Source organism: Chiloscyllium punctatum, chromosome 4 (assembly GCF_047496795.1).
Source record: "Chiloscyllium punctatum isolate Juve2018m chromosome 4, sChiPun1.3, whole genome shotgun sequence".
Lineage (NCBI taxonomy): Eukaryota > Metazoa > Chordata > Chondrichthyes > Orectolobiformes > Hemiscylliidae > Chiloscyllium > Chiloscyllium punctatum.
In genome coordinates this window covers 83,570,270-83,588,880 of record NC_092742.1, presented here as the reverse complement: position 1 = coordinate 83,588,880, position 18,611 = coordinate 83,570,270, and the positions used below count along the sequence as shown (strand labels likewise).

At 40.8% G+C, this 18,611-nt stretch overlaps 1 protein-coding gene across 1 annotated transcript in view; it reads right to left on the bottom strand.

Moving 5' to 3' along the window:
• Positions 1-11,207: 11,207 nt before the first annotated feature.
• Positions 11,208-18,611, bottom strand: part of cox16 (cytochrome c oxidase assembly factor COX16) — a 51,144-nt gene continuing 43,740 nt past the window's right edge. The window contains exons 3-4 of the mRNA XM_072569195.1: positions 15,947-16,015; positions 11,208-12,058 (exon numbers count right to left, since the gene is read on the bottom strand). Of these exons, the coding sequence (XP_072425296.1) occupies positions 11,927-12,058; positions 15,947-16,015 (201 nt within the window). The 3' untranslated portion in view covers positions 11,208-11,926. The remainder of the gene's footprint in view (positions 12,059-15,946; positions 16,016-18,611) is intronic.

Genomic DNA, 18,611 nt, shown 5'->3' with positions numbered 1-18,611 from the left:
ACGACTCCACATATGAGAGGCCATTTAAAAGAAAGTCCAAAACTAGAGGGCATAGGTTTAGAGTGAGACAGGAAAGATATAAAAGGGACCTAAGGGGCAGGTGAACCCATGGGTGAAGTGTGTGGCGGTAGGTTGATGTGGTGTTTGTGTGTGGACACTTCAGAGATGATGAGGGTCTTCTCGCGAGTGAACCCTCCTGAGCTTGAACCAGTGTACTGAGCAGACACGTCTCAAGGGCCTGAGTGTGAGGTTCCTCCTCCAGCTCAGTCTTCCTGTGGGGAAGGACCAAAGCCAGGGTGATAGAGTGCAGGTGAGTGTACCTCTCCAACAGCCTGAGGAAGTTGAACCTGGGTCTCCATGGCGGCCACCAACCTGTCCGTGGAGACAGACAGATGATCGATGGCTTGAGAAGTCTGGGTCCTGATAGTATAGCTGCTTCCACAACCTCTGAGCCATGAGGCTGATTTCCTCCCAGATAGCTGTCTGCTGCCCCTACTTCTCCCTGTGCATAGGAATGTAGTCTCAGGTTGCTGACACCACAGGGCTCTCTCTCATGCCTGACGCTGAGCAGGTACCTGGACTCTGGCAGTCTTCCAAGGGCTAACAGCCAGTGTGTGCGAGGGGCAGAGGGGGTGATAGAGATGTACAGCACGGAAACAGATCCTTCGGTCCAACTCGTCCATACCGACCAGATATCCCAACCCAAATATAGTCCCACCTACTAGGTGACCACCAGAATGCATTCCCAATGGGTATCTGAGCAGGTGGGGGGTAAGAAGGGGCAAATTTCCTTCTGCTTCCTCTTGGTACACTTGCTGTCAAGGGTGAAGGACTTGGTGTTAGGCAGAAAACATTTTTCAGGTCAACGTTGTTTCTTTTGCTGGTTACCGTAAATCCTTTAGTGTTCGTTCCTTCTGCAAACGGAACATCCTTTTCCCTTAGTCCCTGTCTATCCCCCCACCGCTGCCTGATCCATCATGCGGCTTTGTTTAGTGTTGCAGGAACAGACACTTCCTCCAGCAAAACAGTGGCAAGACACAAACCAATGTCTTCAGTTCCCCACCACAAACGCTGTTCCCTCATCAGCAATGTGCTACTTCTCACTTCACTGGAATTCATGTCATAACCTTCTGACTGCATCCCTCTTCACTTCGTCTGCTGCTGAAACCCTCAGACACAAAGTCTCCCACCTTCACTCCTACAGAAACTTGCAATTGTGCTGAACCCTGGTGCTAGTATTCCAGCTTGCACCAAGTTACATTCACTTTGGGCTGGTAACACTTCAATCTTACATTTTTCAGCTATTGTCAATACCACACATTGCCATAGTTTAGATTAGATTAGATTCTCTACAGTGTGGAAACAGGCCCTTTGGCTTAACAAGTCCACACTGACCCTCCGAACAGTAACCTGCCCAGGCCCATTCCCCTACCCTAAATCTGACTAATGCACTTATCACCATGGGCAATTTAGCATGGTCAATTCACCTGACCTGCACATCTTTGGATTGTGGGTGGAAACTGGAGCACCTGGAGGAAACCCACACAGACACAGGGAGAACATGCTAACTCCACACAGACAGTCGCTTGAGGGGGGAATCCGGGTCCCTGATGCTGTGACACAGCAGCGCTAAGCACTGAGCCACCGTGCCGCCCCTTTAGCCTCTTTCAGTAGTCTGCTCCAACTCTAAAAGCCTTTAAGGATATCTCCATTTCTCTAATGCTGACCTCTTCTGCATCTTATTTTAATTGTTGCACATTGGCAACCAATCCTACAGCTCCTGGGTTCGAAACCCCAAACTTCCCTCCCTAAATCTTTCTGCTTCGCCATCAACTGTCAGCACACTCATTCAAACCCATCTCCTTCCAAGCTTTTGGTCACCTGTTTTAATAGCTCCTTTTGTGCCTCCGTGTCAGATCTTGTTTCACAATTATACCTGTGTAGCTCTTTGGAACATGTTACTGTGCTAAAGGCACTATGTAAATACAAGTTGTTGTTTACTGGGCTGTGTAAAACTGAGCAAACACATGTAGCTAATAAATAAACCTAGCAATAATTCAAAATCAATCCAACAGCTACAAAGTGCTTCCCATGAACTTAAGAGCCACTGTTGGAATATTACGTGCAATTCTGGTCTCCTTCTTATCGGAAAGATGTTGTGAAACTTGAAAGGGTTCTGAATTGATTTACAAGGGTGTTGCCAGGGTTGAGCTATAGGGAGAGGTTGAATAAGCTGGGGTTGTTTTCCCTGGAGTGTCAGAGGCTGAGGGGTGACCTTATAGAGGTTTATAAAATCATGAGGGGCATAGATAGGATAAATAAACAAAGTCTTTTGTCTGGGGTGGGGGAGTCCAGGACTAGAGGTCATAGGTTTAAGGTGAGAGGGGGAAGATATAAAAGGGACGTAAGGGGTAACTTTTTCGCACAGAGGGTGGTACGTGTATGGATGAGCTGCCAGAGGAAGTGGTGGAGGATGATACAATTGCAACATTTAAAAGGCGTTTGGATGGGTGTATGAACAGGAAGGGTTTGGAGGGATATGGGCCGGGTGCTGGCAGGTGGGACTAGATTGGGTTGGGATATCTGGTCGGTGTGGACGGGTTGGACCGAGGGGTCTGTTTGCGTGCTGTACATCGCTATGACTCTATATGCAAGATCCTACATAAATATAAGAAAACTCTAATTTTACATTTTATTCCACCAACTTCCACTAGATTGACTTGTATGCTTCACTAGCTTAGATGTCAAACAACTAAACTGTTAGCTGTTTGGAAGAGACAGAATAAGCTGTTTTTATACATTTTGATTTTCCCTTGTAGACAATGGACTGACTCACTTTCAAGCCAAAGTTGAAACTTTATGGAAAGAAATCATGAGGTCTTATCCATACCCAGTTACTTAATACCAGTCTTAGATACCAACACAATAAATCAAGGCTTTGGTATTACACTGGTCTTACAATAAAAAGGATAAAATGGCTTGATGTTGACTGGTTGGTTAAATCTAGCTACTTTTCAACCTCCAGCCATTATATCCAACCGCAAATAGTTTTGTACGTTAGAGTTCAGGATTCTGCACTAAATATTAAACCAACTTCTTATTAACATCCAAAAAGATCTGTAGTTGTTGACATAAACAGATTACGGTTGATTAATTGGGCTGTTTATTCAGCAGGATGACAATTATACATAGTTTGGAAATCTATTGTTCGGCAACACCAGTCATCCAGAAATGTTTTGAGCAGATCCAAGAGATGTACTTTGGGAACAGAAGCATTTAAGATACAGTATTTGAATAAGTAAGACAATGTTTATGAGTGCTTTCTGATATTTTCCCAATGTTTTACGCTTCAGATAAACATTTATATCTACAATGAGGTTTGGTACTTTAACATCTTTTTACAATTCTGAAATTACTTGGTCCCAAACTTGTGGACTGGAGAGAGCACAGTGTATTCCAAATGAATTGTTTCCAAAATCTTCTGGCTAACAAAATTCTAAAAACAAATGTACATGCAAATCAAAAAAGCTCTGGACCTGGGGCCTAAGCACTATGTGGCCAAGTGTTAGTGAACTACTGCCCAGGAGCCCTCCTGCATTATGGAGTATTGTGGCAGCTGCTTTCTCTCTAAGGAGAACAAAAATCAGAGCAAATCACTCCTCTGTGCTCTCTTGCACATCCTAGTGTTCAAATTCAAAAAGGTAAGGCCAGCAACTTGGGAACAAAGAATCTGCTTGTATTACATTCTATAAAAGAACACAGGAGAAAGTACAAAGATTCCTTCCAGAAAGGAATTTTATATACATGTAGATTGCCATTTTAGAAAACTCAGTGCTTTCAATCTAAAAATAATTAGCAAATATTAAAATTGATTATGTTTTTTGTTCTAGAAAAGTACACAAATACCATATTTTATTTTACGAACATTAAATTTGGTAACAAGAGAAAGCCATTCAGCTCCTCAAGCTTACTCTGCTATTCCATAAGGTGATGATCGATTTAATGGTGACCTTAACTGCACTTTCCTACCTGTCTCTCATCATGCTTTATCTCTTTAAGAGCAAAAAAAAAGTTTAAAAAATTAAATGTATACAATGATTAAGTCTGCACGGCTCTCTGTCATAGGGAATTTCAAGATTAATGACCTTCTGCAATAAAATTCCTCCTCACTGTGGTCTTAAATGGAAATGCTCCATTACTATTGTGAAATGATCCCATTAATACTCATTGTCAGTACTAAATATGCCTAGTTTTGGCAGGGACAGTTATAAACAACTTCTACATTTCTCTACATCAACGATACAGTCTAATACATAATATAATTTAATTTGATTGTACATTAATTTCAGAGTTTATGGTTAATTATACTAGAGAACCTCCTCAGTTTGGAAATTGCGCTAGTTAACAACACCCCGATGATTTATTTGAAACAGGCAGGCATTTAGTAGTGCTATCTCCTGGGGCTCTAACTACCTGCAAAATGTGTTTAATCACATTTTTAATTCAGAAGCAACATGCTGACATACAATAAAGGGCGGCTCAGTGGTTAGCACTACTGCCTCACAGTGCCAGGGGTCCAAATTCGATTCCAGCCTCAGGTGACTGTCTGTGTGGAGTCTGCATGTTCTCTCAGTGTTTGTGTGGGTTTCTGTTGGATGTTCCGGTTTCCTCCAACAGTCCAAAGGTTAGGTGGGTTGACCATGCAAAGTTTCCCCCTCTTCTGGCCAGGTGGGTTACTTATGGTAAATGGGAGGTGGGTGGGATGCTCTTCAGAGGGTTGGTGCAGAGTCAATGGGCCAAATGGCCTCTAACTATATGGATTCTATGCACAATATATTTTCTAATGTGGACTAATAATTGGCTGCTTTTGACACCCTTAAACATGACCTATAAGCTTGGAGGAACTTGCAATTAATAAACCATGAATTTGCTTCTAACGCTTCACTTCAGATTATAGTATTATACTTAAGTTAGTAGTGAAATTACATTTTACATTTAATGAAATTAAGGATTATATCATTTGTAACACTGGTGAATTTCCTGAGCGTCACGTTTCTTGGTGTAGCTTCTTATTCAATAAATATTTACTGAGAGTGTGTTTGAAGGCTACAAAATACTGGAAGTACAAAGGAATGTTTCTTGTTAATAAATCTAACTTGCCTGAATTGGTAGTCTATTATAATTCATGTGTTAATTTGAAATTGAAGAATTAGTGACGATTAGTGGTGAAGTTGAAGAATTAGGTCCCCCCCAGTACCTCAAGTGAATGCACTTGGTACATGAGCTTCCACAGCAAGAGCATCAGATTACTTGATGTAAGAGGTCATCGTAAGAAAGACCATCTTCATGTTACACTTTTGTCTTCACTTTCAAGTATGACGTTCCTATCACGGAATCAAGATGCAGAATCCTCATTGATTTTTCTCTTACTCCATCCTTTAACCAGGATGACCAAGATCATATACTGAACCCACATGACTATCCCAAATTATAGCTGCTAACACAGAGAGGACTGATCCTTACTTATCTTCACAGCTGAGTTCTTCTTTTAGAATGACAGCTTGGAGTTACATGTTGTATCAATACAAGACTTTCAGTAACAGTGTACATTATGGAATCTATTATCAAGTCTTCACATCAGACCTACAGAAGTGGCCACATTTAATTGATTTTAATTTTAGTTAAATATCCAAACACAGACTTTGCCTCATGCTGATCCAAGTAGAACACCACTCGATAACTGGTGGACAAAAACAGGTTCTCACTCAACTTCATGGAATATTTCTATCATAGATAAGTACTTCTGTTATGCAAGGAACTCTTGCTCTTTTTTTGTGAAGGCCATTTTAACAAATTTGTTTCAATTTAATCAGTTCCCATATATAAAATGGACAATATCCTTCCTTTTGGATCAAAATAACTTGTTGCGATGGAAGCACTCTTCACTCTGGTTCACACGAAGAAATATCATTTCTGCAAAGAAATATCATTTCTGCAAAGAAATATCATTTCTTACACCCTTGTACAAGGGAGATAAACTCACCCAATGGAGTCGCAGGATTCCAGCTTCATAAATCTATCAACAAACGGAGCATCTATAGCAGAGACTTCTGCTGAGTTCAAGTGCATTATTTAAATATTGTTGTCAATAGATGAGGGAGATATTTTTGATGGCATTTGAAGTTGCTGGATAGCTGTAGCTCCATTTTTACCCAGTAGTACCAATGGGTCAGGAAAAGAAAAAGCTGGAAAAAATCTCCGTAGGTCAGGCAGTGGAGAGAAGCAGAGTTTAATGCTTCAGGTCAGTCCTTGATCGGATTTGAAGAGAGCTGGAAAACGTGCGTTCATACACATGGAGAGGGAAATAGTCAGTGGAAGCAGGCAAGGGGCAGAAAGAATGCAGAAGATCAGCACCCAGCCTCCTCCCTGGTTTAGAAATTCTCACATTTCTTTCTCTCCAGTTCTAATTGGAGGTTATCGATCCAAAAGCTCAACTGTTTCTCTCCACAGATGCTGCCTGCCTTGCTGAGTTTTTATAGCCATTTCTGCTTATTTCAGATTTTCAGCATCTGCAGGGTTTTGCTTTTGTAGACTTTGTTTCTAATTCCACCTTTACTTCCACCTGGTCCACCCCTAACACTTCCTGACCCTTCTTTGACTGTTTTCCCATTTCTGGATACAGGATTCCCATCAATGTTTACGACAAATCCGTAAACTCCCCACATCTTCATCACCATTCCATCTGGTGCATCTGACCTGTCTCGTGGCCGTAGCTTGGCCCAGTCTCTTGGCGGCTTGTAGCAGTGTCACAGCTTGGCGTGCGAGTGAGTTCTGCTCAAGCATGTTCTGGAGACACCAGGTGGGTGGCGGCTCCCCTCTGGTATCTATGGCAACGGCATTTAAAACAGGCTGCTGTAGTCTCCCAAACCAGCAAGATAAGTTCCAAAGGACTCAAAAGACTGTTGAACTTTTAACTTAATTCCTTCATTTTCTAGTTTAAACTAAGACAGACTTTAATCTTAACTATTACCTTATTTCTGTATTTTTCTACTTATTCAATTAAGGTACTGCTAAACTTTTTGTTTCTGATCCAACTCCCTCAGCGGCAGCTCTCAGAGTGAGCAGAATCTCTGACACTCCTTTTTTTTTCCACTTTTCTTTTTATGCTCCACACTACTGCCTTAACTGTATACGTGCTTGTTTTTCCCCATGTAGTTTATATGCAGGTGTAGGACACGGTGAAGAACAACAAGTGTGTAAAACTTTATTGATATTCTACCATCAGGAAGAAAGGAAACACTCGAGTGGCCAGGAATAAGTAGCACCCTTCTCATCAAAGGGCAATGCTGCAAGATCAAACAGGAGAGGGCAGAGATTAAATCAAAATAGAGTTGGAGGGGGAAATAATACACTGCACTCCCTGCAGTGCCCACCTCTCCCTGAAAACCTCGAGGGTGTTGGTGGACACCACATGCTCCTTCTGCAGGGACACCTGGGCTCAGACATAAGCGTGGAAGAGGGGCAGGCAATTATTAGTCCACTACCCGTCTAAGCCTGTTAACTGCTTAACTTTTTAAACTGTTTCCCTTACTACTTTGTCACCACACAAAGGTACCTAGGTACAATGGCTAGACTAGATTCAGGGAGGATGCTTTCCCTGTTTGGGGAGTCTAGAATCAGGGGACACAGTCTCAGGATATGGGGTTGACCATTTGGCTCTGAGATAAGGAAATAATACTTCACTGAGAGGATAGTGACCTGTGGTCGAGAATTCAACAGAAAGCAGATGGACAACTCACTGAGTATATTCAAGAAAGAGACAGATAATATCAAGGGGTATGGGAGCAAGTAAATATGGTGCTGATATAGGAGGATCAGCCATTTATTGAAGGCACAAAGGGTCAAATGGTCTACTCCTATTTCAAGTTTATGTTTCTATGTTTATTCAGTATTCACAATCAACATTCCATGTGTGATGCATGCACAAACCCCAATGTCCTGGACATAGCAATCAGCATACTGCCTCCAATGCAACACTCACTTCCGGTTCTGCAAGTCGCTGCCATGCACAGAGTTTGAAGGTTCACCCAGAAGATTAGAGGGAATGCTGTTCACATGGCAGCCTTCCCTACACTGGAGAGATTGAATGCAGACTGTGTACCCACTCAGAAGTGCGATCTGAGCTTCTAGTTGTTTTGTCATATTAAATCTCCACCTTATTCCCGTGCTGACCTTTCTGCCCATTGCCTCCTAGAGAGTGTTCCAGTGATACACAACTCAAACTTAAGAAACAGCCTTTGGGACTCAATGAGTTTAAATTCTGCAGGCCACACCCTACCTCAGTCTTAATCTACGTGCTTTTTGTTTCTCCATTTTCTCCACCATTCCCCCCACTTCGTCTCATTTCTTCCTTTATCCCTTCATATTGGTTTCTAATGAACCAATTTATATCTGAAGTGGACTTTCTTCCACAACCTGTTTTTTTCACAATATTGATGACCACTCTGTTTGGCTGTTGAATGATTAAATCTTTTGTTAATCAATCAATCTCCTTGGACCTCCAAACTTTCACAGACCTTCGCCTCCCTACCAGCGGCTTCAAAACTCTAGTATTCCTGTTTCTGTACAATTTTGATGAATGGTCATCTATCTGAAATGCTAGCCCGGTTTCTCTCTCCATGGATGCTTCCTGACCGGAGTTTTTCCAGCAATTTTTTAAACTTTCGCATTTCATATTTCCAACACTCACTTTATTTCACGCTTGAAAGTAGTCTGTTGGTTACACAACTGTTAACAATACCAGTCAAACCAAGCAGTTAAAAATCAAGTCTGGTTATACATCCAGAATGCTGTACAGCATATATTGATTATTATATTTGAAATAACCACAGTTCCTTCATTCCACATTATGCAAAACTCCATCTTAAAGAGCACTTCCACCCACATCTAGCCTGCCAGTACAGTAGCAAAACCACTGCAGGAATATTTATAGTGAAAAAGAAAAACAGCATGGAAATAGATGGTTGACTTTGTCAGCTCAGGATTTTAAATATGTATTTACATTGCATTTCCATATTTATAATCATGACAAAGGTTAGAAACAAACAGCTCCCCGGCATTGGTGTTGCACTGAAATGTGCATGACATCATTCTCCATTCGAACTGGACACTAATTGAATTGTGGCTTCTGTGCATTCTCTCAGAGTAATGATTACCTATGACCTGTGGGAGTAAAAGGTATTGAGTCATATTTTAATCACATTAAATTAGAGTTGCAGCACGAAGATTTATGAAGACTTTAAAAAAATAAGTGCTCAGTGGACAAAATTCAGTTTTAACAAATAAGGATTGAACCAACATTTTACTATTGTCAGAAAACTGCAAAAACTAGTTTTCAAAAAGACTACAAATATTATTTTTTCTATCTGTAATTCATAATTTTAAAACAATTTTGTTCTTCCACTACTTTGTTTTCTAGTTCTTCTGCTATGCTTTATCAAAGTAATTCAGGTCCTCCGAACATCTCTTGCCTTGTTCTGTCTATACTATGCAAGATGTTGAGGATGGTGATTTCTCCACTTTGGCCAAAGGAAATCTGATCCCAAACCTATTGTCCCCGTTGAAGGTCTGATACAGTTCTTGCTCTGAGACAAGTATCATAGTGCCTCCTCCACATACTTTGGTAAATTCCTTTTGCCCTATTTTCCTTAAGTCTTTGGTATGACGCTTGGATGTGGAAGCACTGGAATCGATGTTCACAACGTTCTTCCCATGAGTAACCCACAAGGAGCATGCAACGGTTTAGCTACAATCTGCCTTCCATAGCAATAGAAATATTTTCCATTATGTTCAAATCAATCAATTCCCAGGGATTCCTATAACCTTGTAGGGAAAGGTTAACGTCACTAGAATTTCTTTTGATTTTGGTCTCTGCTTTGTAAATGCAATCCATTTGGACAGCATTTCTTTCCATTATGGAATAAGATCTGACAACCAAAGCAAATAACGTGCTTTGACTCTAAACTTAGCAATATTTAAATAACCTTGATGTTGGTACTGTAATATTACATCTCAGTGCTATTAGGATTACTATGTCATCATTAAATACAGGTCAATTCTTTATCACTGCCTGATGTCCCCTCTACTCGAGATAGGACAATGTGACATATACGTTGACCATCCTTTAAAGTAATATTCTTACCTGCTTACATTCCTCAGCTGATCTTCGGTCCATTTTGATGGTGGGACACTTTCCTATTTTCGATGCAGAAATGGGTCTATGCTCATTCAGCTACCTTTCCAGAGGTGAAGTGCATACCTGAACGTGTGATATATCCCTTTAACAATTGTATGGAGTAAACCTTCTTTGTTACAATCACTGGTCCATTTATTAGTGCCCAGGACAGTCAGTCAGGTCACATTCTAGACTGGAGGAGAAAAAGTTTGTTCGCAGTGACACTGAACTGAGGAATATATCCCAAAGGTTACTCACCTTTTCAACATACCTGGAAGTTTTCAAATATTATGAAGTAGGATCTTGCAGAGTCTACAGGCAGATGTGCCTGTTGTCTCCGCTGCTTAAGTCAATACCAGTTGGTTCAACCAGTTTAATTCCTTTTAGGATTGGACGGCCTGATACTGGGTTCAACTGAATACTTTGTTTTTTTAAGAACCACAAACACTGCTCTGGGGCCAGAGAGTCACATGCAAATCAGACAGTGAAAGGAGGCAGATTTCCTTTCTTAAAGAACAAGATGTGTTTGCCCAACCACCATTACAGAGACTAGGATTTAGATTTGCTTGGATTTGAATCAGACTCTTCACAAGGCACTAGCTCAAGCTCTGCATTATTAGTCCAGTGACATTACCTCCAGAGTAGTTTGCCCACGGATTAATTGCAAACATTGTTGGTCTAGGCACAGCAGGTATTACACAATGTTGTCTCTCAAATTGAAATACAGTCAGGAATTAACTGCATCAGGTTGCGTTTTGACAAAACTAATTGAATGTTTGTTTTTGCATTTGAGAAATTGGTATATTTGTTGTCCACCATGTGCAAAGTGGTTCACAAACCTACAACTGTTTGGCCAAGAAGTCAGAGACATGAACTGTATTCAGGCAGCACTTCTTCCTGCAACAATGCAACATCTGTGTTCATAAGTTTGAGTCAAGGTTATTTTGGGAAGTGAAAGGGAAAGGCAAAATGATACATCTATTCAACATTTAATGAATATGATCAAGGTTACATTACTTTCTTTTCATGGTGAATAAACTGCAGCAGGTTACCTACAAATCAAACAGACAAACATTTTCTCCAGAGCGGTTCTACCAAGTTGTTAACTAAACAAATCATGTTCCAGTTAGGGTTCTCATTACGCAGTGAAAATTCCACAAAATACATTCATAGAATGTCAGAGATATGCAATTATAGGGGCAATTATATGATTGCCAAAATCAACTTCGCTTGGTTCTGGCCAACTACAGCGAAAGCTGACACCAAGATGAGCAGCACTGCACACAGGTCCAGTGTCACGCTAATTTAGAGTTACTGCAACTGGTTGCCAGGAAACAGAAGACGACTGCTGAACGAGAGCAGTGTACTAATACTAACTGGAGAAGTAAATAAAGATACAGCATTTGTTTGTCAATTTTCTCTCAGCAATAGTTTACAACTCACTTTTCATTGTACACTCAATGAAATCAAGGGCTATTTTATTTAAAAAGCAAAAGTCAATCAGATACATCGGAAAAGATTTACAATACGCTCTGCAGTTCCTTTTCCAAAGTCTCCAATCGGCCATTTTAAACTATATTGCAATAAAGTACCATCTCTATCAAATCAATGCAAACGTACTCTTCAACTTTTCAGGAAGAGCCATCTTCAGCTTAGCTAGATGTCCAGTGATCAGATGTAAATATATCAAGATCAGTGTTTCGCATTAATGATATTGTTTGCATTTTGAGTCTTCCGCTGCTGATCTTGGTAAGATTTTGAATCTTCCCAGGGACGTGGACCTCGGATATTTACCCAGTCATCCAAGTTCTGTTGCTGTAGTTTCTGTTTTAAATAAAAGGAAAAGAATTGTACTTTCATATGGTCTCAGAAAACCAACAGGTTCTTAAACAAGATGACTGGAAAGCTTATGACTATTGAACATTTATGAAATAATTAAAATGGTAGCAAGGCGGTGACTAAAGAAATAAAGAGTTTTTACAAATGTAGTGGAATCTATATAATGCCCCACATCAAAAAGAAATTAACACACCACTGACATCAGGCTCACTGGTCTATAGTTCCCTGGCTTTTCCTTACCATTATTTAAGAAGTGTGGTAAGAACAAGCCAGGGAACTACAGACCAGTGAGCCTGATGTCAGTGGTGGGAAAGTTGTTGAAGGGAATCCTGAGGGACAGGATGTACATGTATTTGGAAAGGCAAGAACTGTTTCAGCATAGTCAACATGGCTTTGCGCGTGGGAAATCATGTCTCACAAACTTGATTGAGTTTTTTGAAGAAGTAACAAAGAGGATTGATGAGGGTAGAGCGGTAGATGCAATCTATATGGACTTCAGTAAGGTGTTCGACAAGGTGTTCCCCATGGGAGACTGGTTAGCAAGGTTAGAGCTCATGGAAAACAGGGAGAATTAGCCATTTGGATACAGAACTGGCTCGAAGGTAGAAGAGAGTGGGTGGTGGTGGAGGGTTGTGACCAAAAGACATGGATAGGATAAATAGACAAAGTCTTTTCCCTGGGGTCAGGGAAGTCCAGAACTAGAGGGCATAGGTTTAGGGTGAGAGGGAAAAAGATATAAAAGAGACCTAAGGGGCAAATTTTTCACGCAGAGGGTGGTGCGTGTATGGAATGATCTGCCAGAGGATGTGGTGGAGGCTGGTACAATTGCAACATTTAAGAGGCATTTGGATGGGTATATGAATAGGAAGGGTTTAGAGGGATATGGGCCAGGTGCTGGCAGGTGGGACTATCCATAACCCTCATGATTTTTTTAAACCTCTATAAGGTCACCCCACAGCCTCTGACACTCCAGGGAAAACAGCCCCAGGGTTGGCATATCTGGTCGGCATGGACAGGTTGGACTGAAGGGTCTGTTTCCATGCTATACATCTCTATGACTCTAAGAGACCTTGGAGTGCAGGTCCATAGCTCCTTGAAATCGCAGGTAGATAGGATAGTGAAGGCGGCATTTGGTATGTTTTCCTTTATTGGTCACAGTATTGAGTATAGGAGTTGGGAGGTAATGTTGCAGCTGTACAGACATTGGTTTGGCCACTTTAGGAATAGTGCATGTTGTGAAACTAGAAAGGGTACAGAAAAGATTTACAAGGATGTTGCCAGGGTTGGAGTGTTTGAGCTATAGGGAGAGGTTGAATAGGCTGGGGCTGTTTTCCCTGGAGTGTCGGAGGCTGTGGGGTGACCTTATAGAGGTTTAAAAAATAATGAGGGTCACGGATAAGGTAAATAGGCAAAAGTCTTTTCCCTGGGGTGAGGGAGTCCAGAATAGAGGGCATAGGTTTAGGGTGAGAGGGGAAAGATATAAAAGGGACCTAAGGGACAACCTTTTCACGCAGATGGTGATACATAATTGGAATGAGCTACCAGAGGAAGTGGAGGAGGGAGGGAGGCAAGTACAATTGCAACATTTAAAAAGCATCTGGATGGGTATGTGAATAGAAAGGGTTTGGAGGGATACGGGCCAAGTGCTGGCAAGTGGGACGAGATTGGGTTGGGATATGTGGTTGGTGTGGACGAGTTGGACTGAAGCTGTTTCCGTGCTGTACATCTTTATGACTCTATTTATCACCTCTCAGCTGATATCCTTTTGTTCTTTTGCTAGTCATTGCTATTATTTTCTCCCTGTTTCGGAGCCACCTTTTCATGTGTTTCTATACGAGGCTATGTTCAAATATCTTCACAAGAGAGAAAGTAAGGGAACTCTATAACAAGTTGCGTGCCTTTCCTATTGATTTCTCTCACATGCTATGGATATTTGATTTCCCCAGGCATCCTAATATTTGTCTGCACTGGAAGAGGAGAGGAAAGAAAAATACAACAAAAAAAGGAACACCATGCTCCCATCACCAACAAGTTAGGATGACCACATTGGGAAAAAAGTATCTTCTTAAAGAAATTATCTTTCTCCTCGCCCTTCCCAAGTAATTCATTTCTTTTAGCTTTTTTCTAATCTGATTTCCTTTAACAGACAATACTTTAGATGCTATTTTAACATGGGATCTGCTCTCACCATCCCATTAAAATGGAAATGGAATTATCCATCCTCTCTACTTCCAACCTTTGAGGGGAAATACCAAGCCACAGTCTCACAGCAGTTGTAAAGAGCACATTGTTTGGGAAGTCCCTGGGCCTTCTCTGCTTTCATGGAGCAGAATATGGAACATCTGAAAGAGCATTCAGGGAAGATATTTTGTTCAGGATTGTAGCCCTTGACAAAGAGCTTGAACGTGCACTGGTTTAAAAAGTGAGAAGCTAGTTACACAAGCATCACATCCACTCTGGCAGCTGCTTGCAAGTATACTGTGTACAATTAGTTCATCATGCTGCAGTTTAGTTTGTGTCTGGAATTAATTTTTGTATTGAAATTGTTGTAGTACAAGGAAATTGCAGATACCACAAAAATGTTATTATTTGATGAGCTGTTTTATTTTTAAACCTTGGCCACGTGCCAGAAAACCTTTGTTTCTCCTGTATAAAGTGTAATATTGGAAGTGCCACAGGAATTCATGCCTGTGCTACCCTGTGCACATCAGAGGGATCAGAATTAATTAGGCTGAATGAGAACTACCGATGGATGGCACAAGTCCTTCTCATGGGACAGTATGGACATAAAGGTCATTATAATCAATCCTATAGCTTGTGGCGGGGTAACATTAATCATTATGCTAACCTCAGTCAATCCCAGCAGCCTCAACCCTCCCAAGAACAATACTCTTTCTTTCCTCCCTGCCAAACAGTCCCCACAGACACTCCTGCATCAGTCAGGAGAAAGCAAAAACTGCTCAGAACCACGACCATGTTAAACAGGGAGGTGTGAAATGTGATACAGAGACAGGGAACAGCACAAGTCAGGAAAAGAAGGAGGGTAAACAAGTCCTAAAGCCAGCTTTTGTGAATGGCCAACAGACGTAATACCAAGTCAGAAAATCAAAAGGCCATTTATGGTGCTGTAGTATTCCACACTCTGCCTCATCATTTTTCACATTCCACTGTTGGTGAGAATCATGTCAAGCTTAATACAATATTCAGTCTCAACTCTGAAACTGTTGGCTTTGATAAATTTTAGAACAGCAGCTCTTTTGTCATCTTGCAGGCATCCAGCTGAATCCATTCCCCTCCCTAAAACACTCCAAACCAAACAGCAAAAACAAGTAGTTTCTCTCTGCATAACAGGCAGTTCAAATTGTCTCCAGTTTGACTAAATGCAAGGCTCCCGGTTGGATCACTAGTCCTCCAGCACCTCACGCAAATAAACAGAATTCAAAGCAAAGAAAAATAGCCGTTGGGCCATCTTGTCTATGCTGGACTTTGTGCTCTTCACGAGTCTCCTCCCATTCCTCTTTATTTAGCCTATTAGCATAACTCTGCCATACCTTCTTTGTGTATGTATTAAGCAGCTACCATGTACTTGTAAACCTAGACATTGCTGTAAGCAGAATGACAGATCCCCAATAGTATCCCCTCAACATCTGTTGTTCAGATGTGTGTATGGTCAATAGGACTTTCTGGATAACAATCAAAAGTGGAATTCTTTTCAAAAGAAGAACTAAATTAATAAAATATATCAAACTATGTATCAGGACCATCGACTAATTAAAGAATAAAGGAACAAAATGAAATAGCCTCAAGCTTAGATGATGAATATTAAACATTTTCAGATCAGTTAATCAAGGCTGTCTGATTTGTATACTCTACCTCATACTCTGATTCCACTGAAATTTTATTTTTATTCTTGTTTAATTGAGCTTCAAGAGCCGGATCAATCTGCAAAGTGGGGGAAAATAATTAGTTTGACTCGTAAGAATCTCGAAAAGAAACTAGAAAAAACAAACTATTTATTGAGACTTGCCAGAATTCAATGTTTACTCTGGTCAAATTCATAAGCACAAACTTATGTGCCATTTCTAAAACGATTAGCATATAACACTAAAACTGAGCACTTGACTCAGAATTTTCAATACTCACACTTTTGTTATTCAGGAGCAGGAGGTTTGTTCCAATTATTTGGTTGGCTGTCTCAATAGTATCAAGAAACAGCAAGACAAGCAATGGTCGCATTGTCAAACGAGAGACAATAAATCATAAGAAGTGGACAACAATAAGGAGCAGAAACTCATGAGTGCGGTCTGTCCATGATGCAAAGGCGTTCAGCTACGTGTACCAACGCATTAGGATTAGGATTAAATCATCCTGGATTGGGATCTCCCATTTCAGGATTAAGTCAAAAATTACCTTCACTAAGAATTCGGAAAGGGATCAATCATGTTATTTCCAGAAGATTTCCTATTGTGACACCATATTCTGATAGCTCAGTGCAAAATTGTCTGCAATTGCTGATATGCTCTTTGAAGGATATGCAACAATAGACTTAAATAAATGAGTGGCATGATGGCTCAGTGGATAGCACTGCTGCTTCACAGTGCCAGGGACCCGGGTTTGATGCCAGCCTCAGGCGACTATCTGTGGGGACTCTGCACATTCTCCCCGTGTCTGCGTGGGTTTCCTCCAGGTGCTCCTGTTCCCTCCCACAATCCAAAGATGTGCATGTCAGATTAATTGCCCATAGTGTTAGGTGCATTAGTCAGGGGTAAATATAGGATAGGGGAATGGATCTGGGTGGATTACTCTTCAGAGGTCGGTGTGGACTTGTTGGGCCGAAGGGTCTGTTTCCATACTGTAGGGAATCTAATCTAATCTTTTTAATTAGTTTAGAACACTAGAGTAGAATGGGAATATTGAGGTTATGATGGAGTAGAAAACACAGTCTGTTCTCAATGGAGATCCAGTTCCCAATCCAACATAGTTAGAAAAGGTGAAGTTATCCTCTTCTGCAGCAAGTTCCCAGACTTTCTCACAACCTCAGGGAAAGACACTGAAAATGGTCAAGTCTGACCAAAACAAAATAACCAAAGTAGTACAGATGTTGTAAATCATAAACAAAAACAGCAATTGCTGGAAAACGCACAGCAGATCTGGCAGCACCTGTGGGGAGAAAGTGAAGTTACCATTTCAGGCCCAGCAACCCTTCTTCAGAAGTTTTTGTTATAATTTGAGATACTAGAGTCAAAGGTCTCCTAACTGTGAGACACTGTCGTCTGAGCCACAATGCTGTGACAAGTGAAAATAAATCATATTTGCATCATTACTGTTTGAAATTGATCCAGCCACTACACAAGACAAAAACTACAATTGTATTACAAAGTTTATTTTGACAAAATGCTGGAGCTTTCAGTTATAGGCTTCACTAAAATTTGAAAAATTGCGCTGCAAGTATTGTGCCATTGCTTTAATTTGTACTTAGCTGACAGTTTGTTTTCCAAACTAGAGGTCAAAATAATTTCATTTAGGCAATTGCTGACTGCCTACATATAAGCTGTTCTACTTAAAACAAGGGACGACTTAGATTAGATTAGATTACTTTACAGTGTGGAAACAGGCCCTTCGGCCCAACAAGTCCACACCGACCCGCCGAAGCGCAACCCATCCCTACATTTACCCCTTACCTAACACTACGGGCAATTTAGCATGGCCAATTCACCCTAACCTGCACATCTTTGTGACTGTGGGAGGAAACCGGAGCACCCGGAGGAAACCCACGCAGACACGGGGAGAACGTGCAAACTCCACACAGTCAGTCGCCTGAGTCGGGAATTGAACCCAGGTCTCTGGCGCTGTGAGGCAGCAGTGCTAACCACTGTGCCACCGTGCCGCCCTAAAAATCGCAAAATCTGAATCTTCATGAAGAAAGTTAGCAATCGACTGGATGTAACATTCCCAAAAGAGAAAATAAAACACCATTGAACAGTCATTGTTTAAAAGGTTTAATTTGGTTCTTGTAGCTGTGGGTTTTTTTTTAAAAAAACCATTTCATCTATTTGACAAGTTAAGTGGAAGATTGTTCCTTGCAACTATTAACTACTAATCAACCTTGGAAAACACTACACACAGGATAACAAAGCTAAATGAGATCTTTGGATGAAGCAGTGTTAGCCAGCTAGAACTAATGGGAGCAAGATGTGTTGAAATTATGACTGAACTACAGAGTTGCACACAGTTTTGCAAAGTCATTTTTATACATATACAGTTCAGTAAAGGAACTAAAATAGGAACAATGATTGGTTGGAACAGCAGAGTTATCCTACAGTACAGGTTGAGGAGCTGTGTAACACAAAACAGACTACAAAGCAATTTCCACTAGTGCTGTCAATTATACTGCAACACAGCTACAGATTCCTGTTTTTTAAATGTGTATATTTATTGAAAAAATTTTTCACTTTTACAAAAAGCAAACTGAGAAAAGTTATAAAAGTACAAAAGTAGAAATATGATCGTAATATATTATAGTAACATTGACAATAAA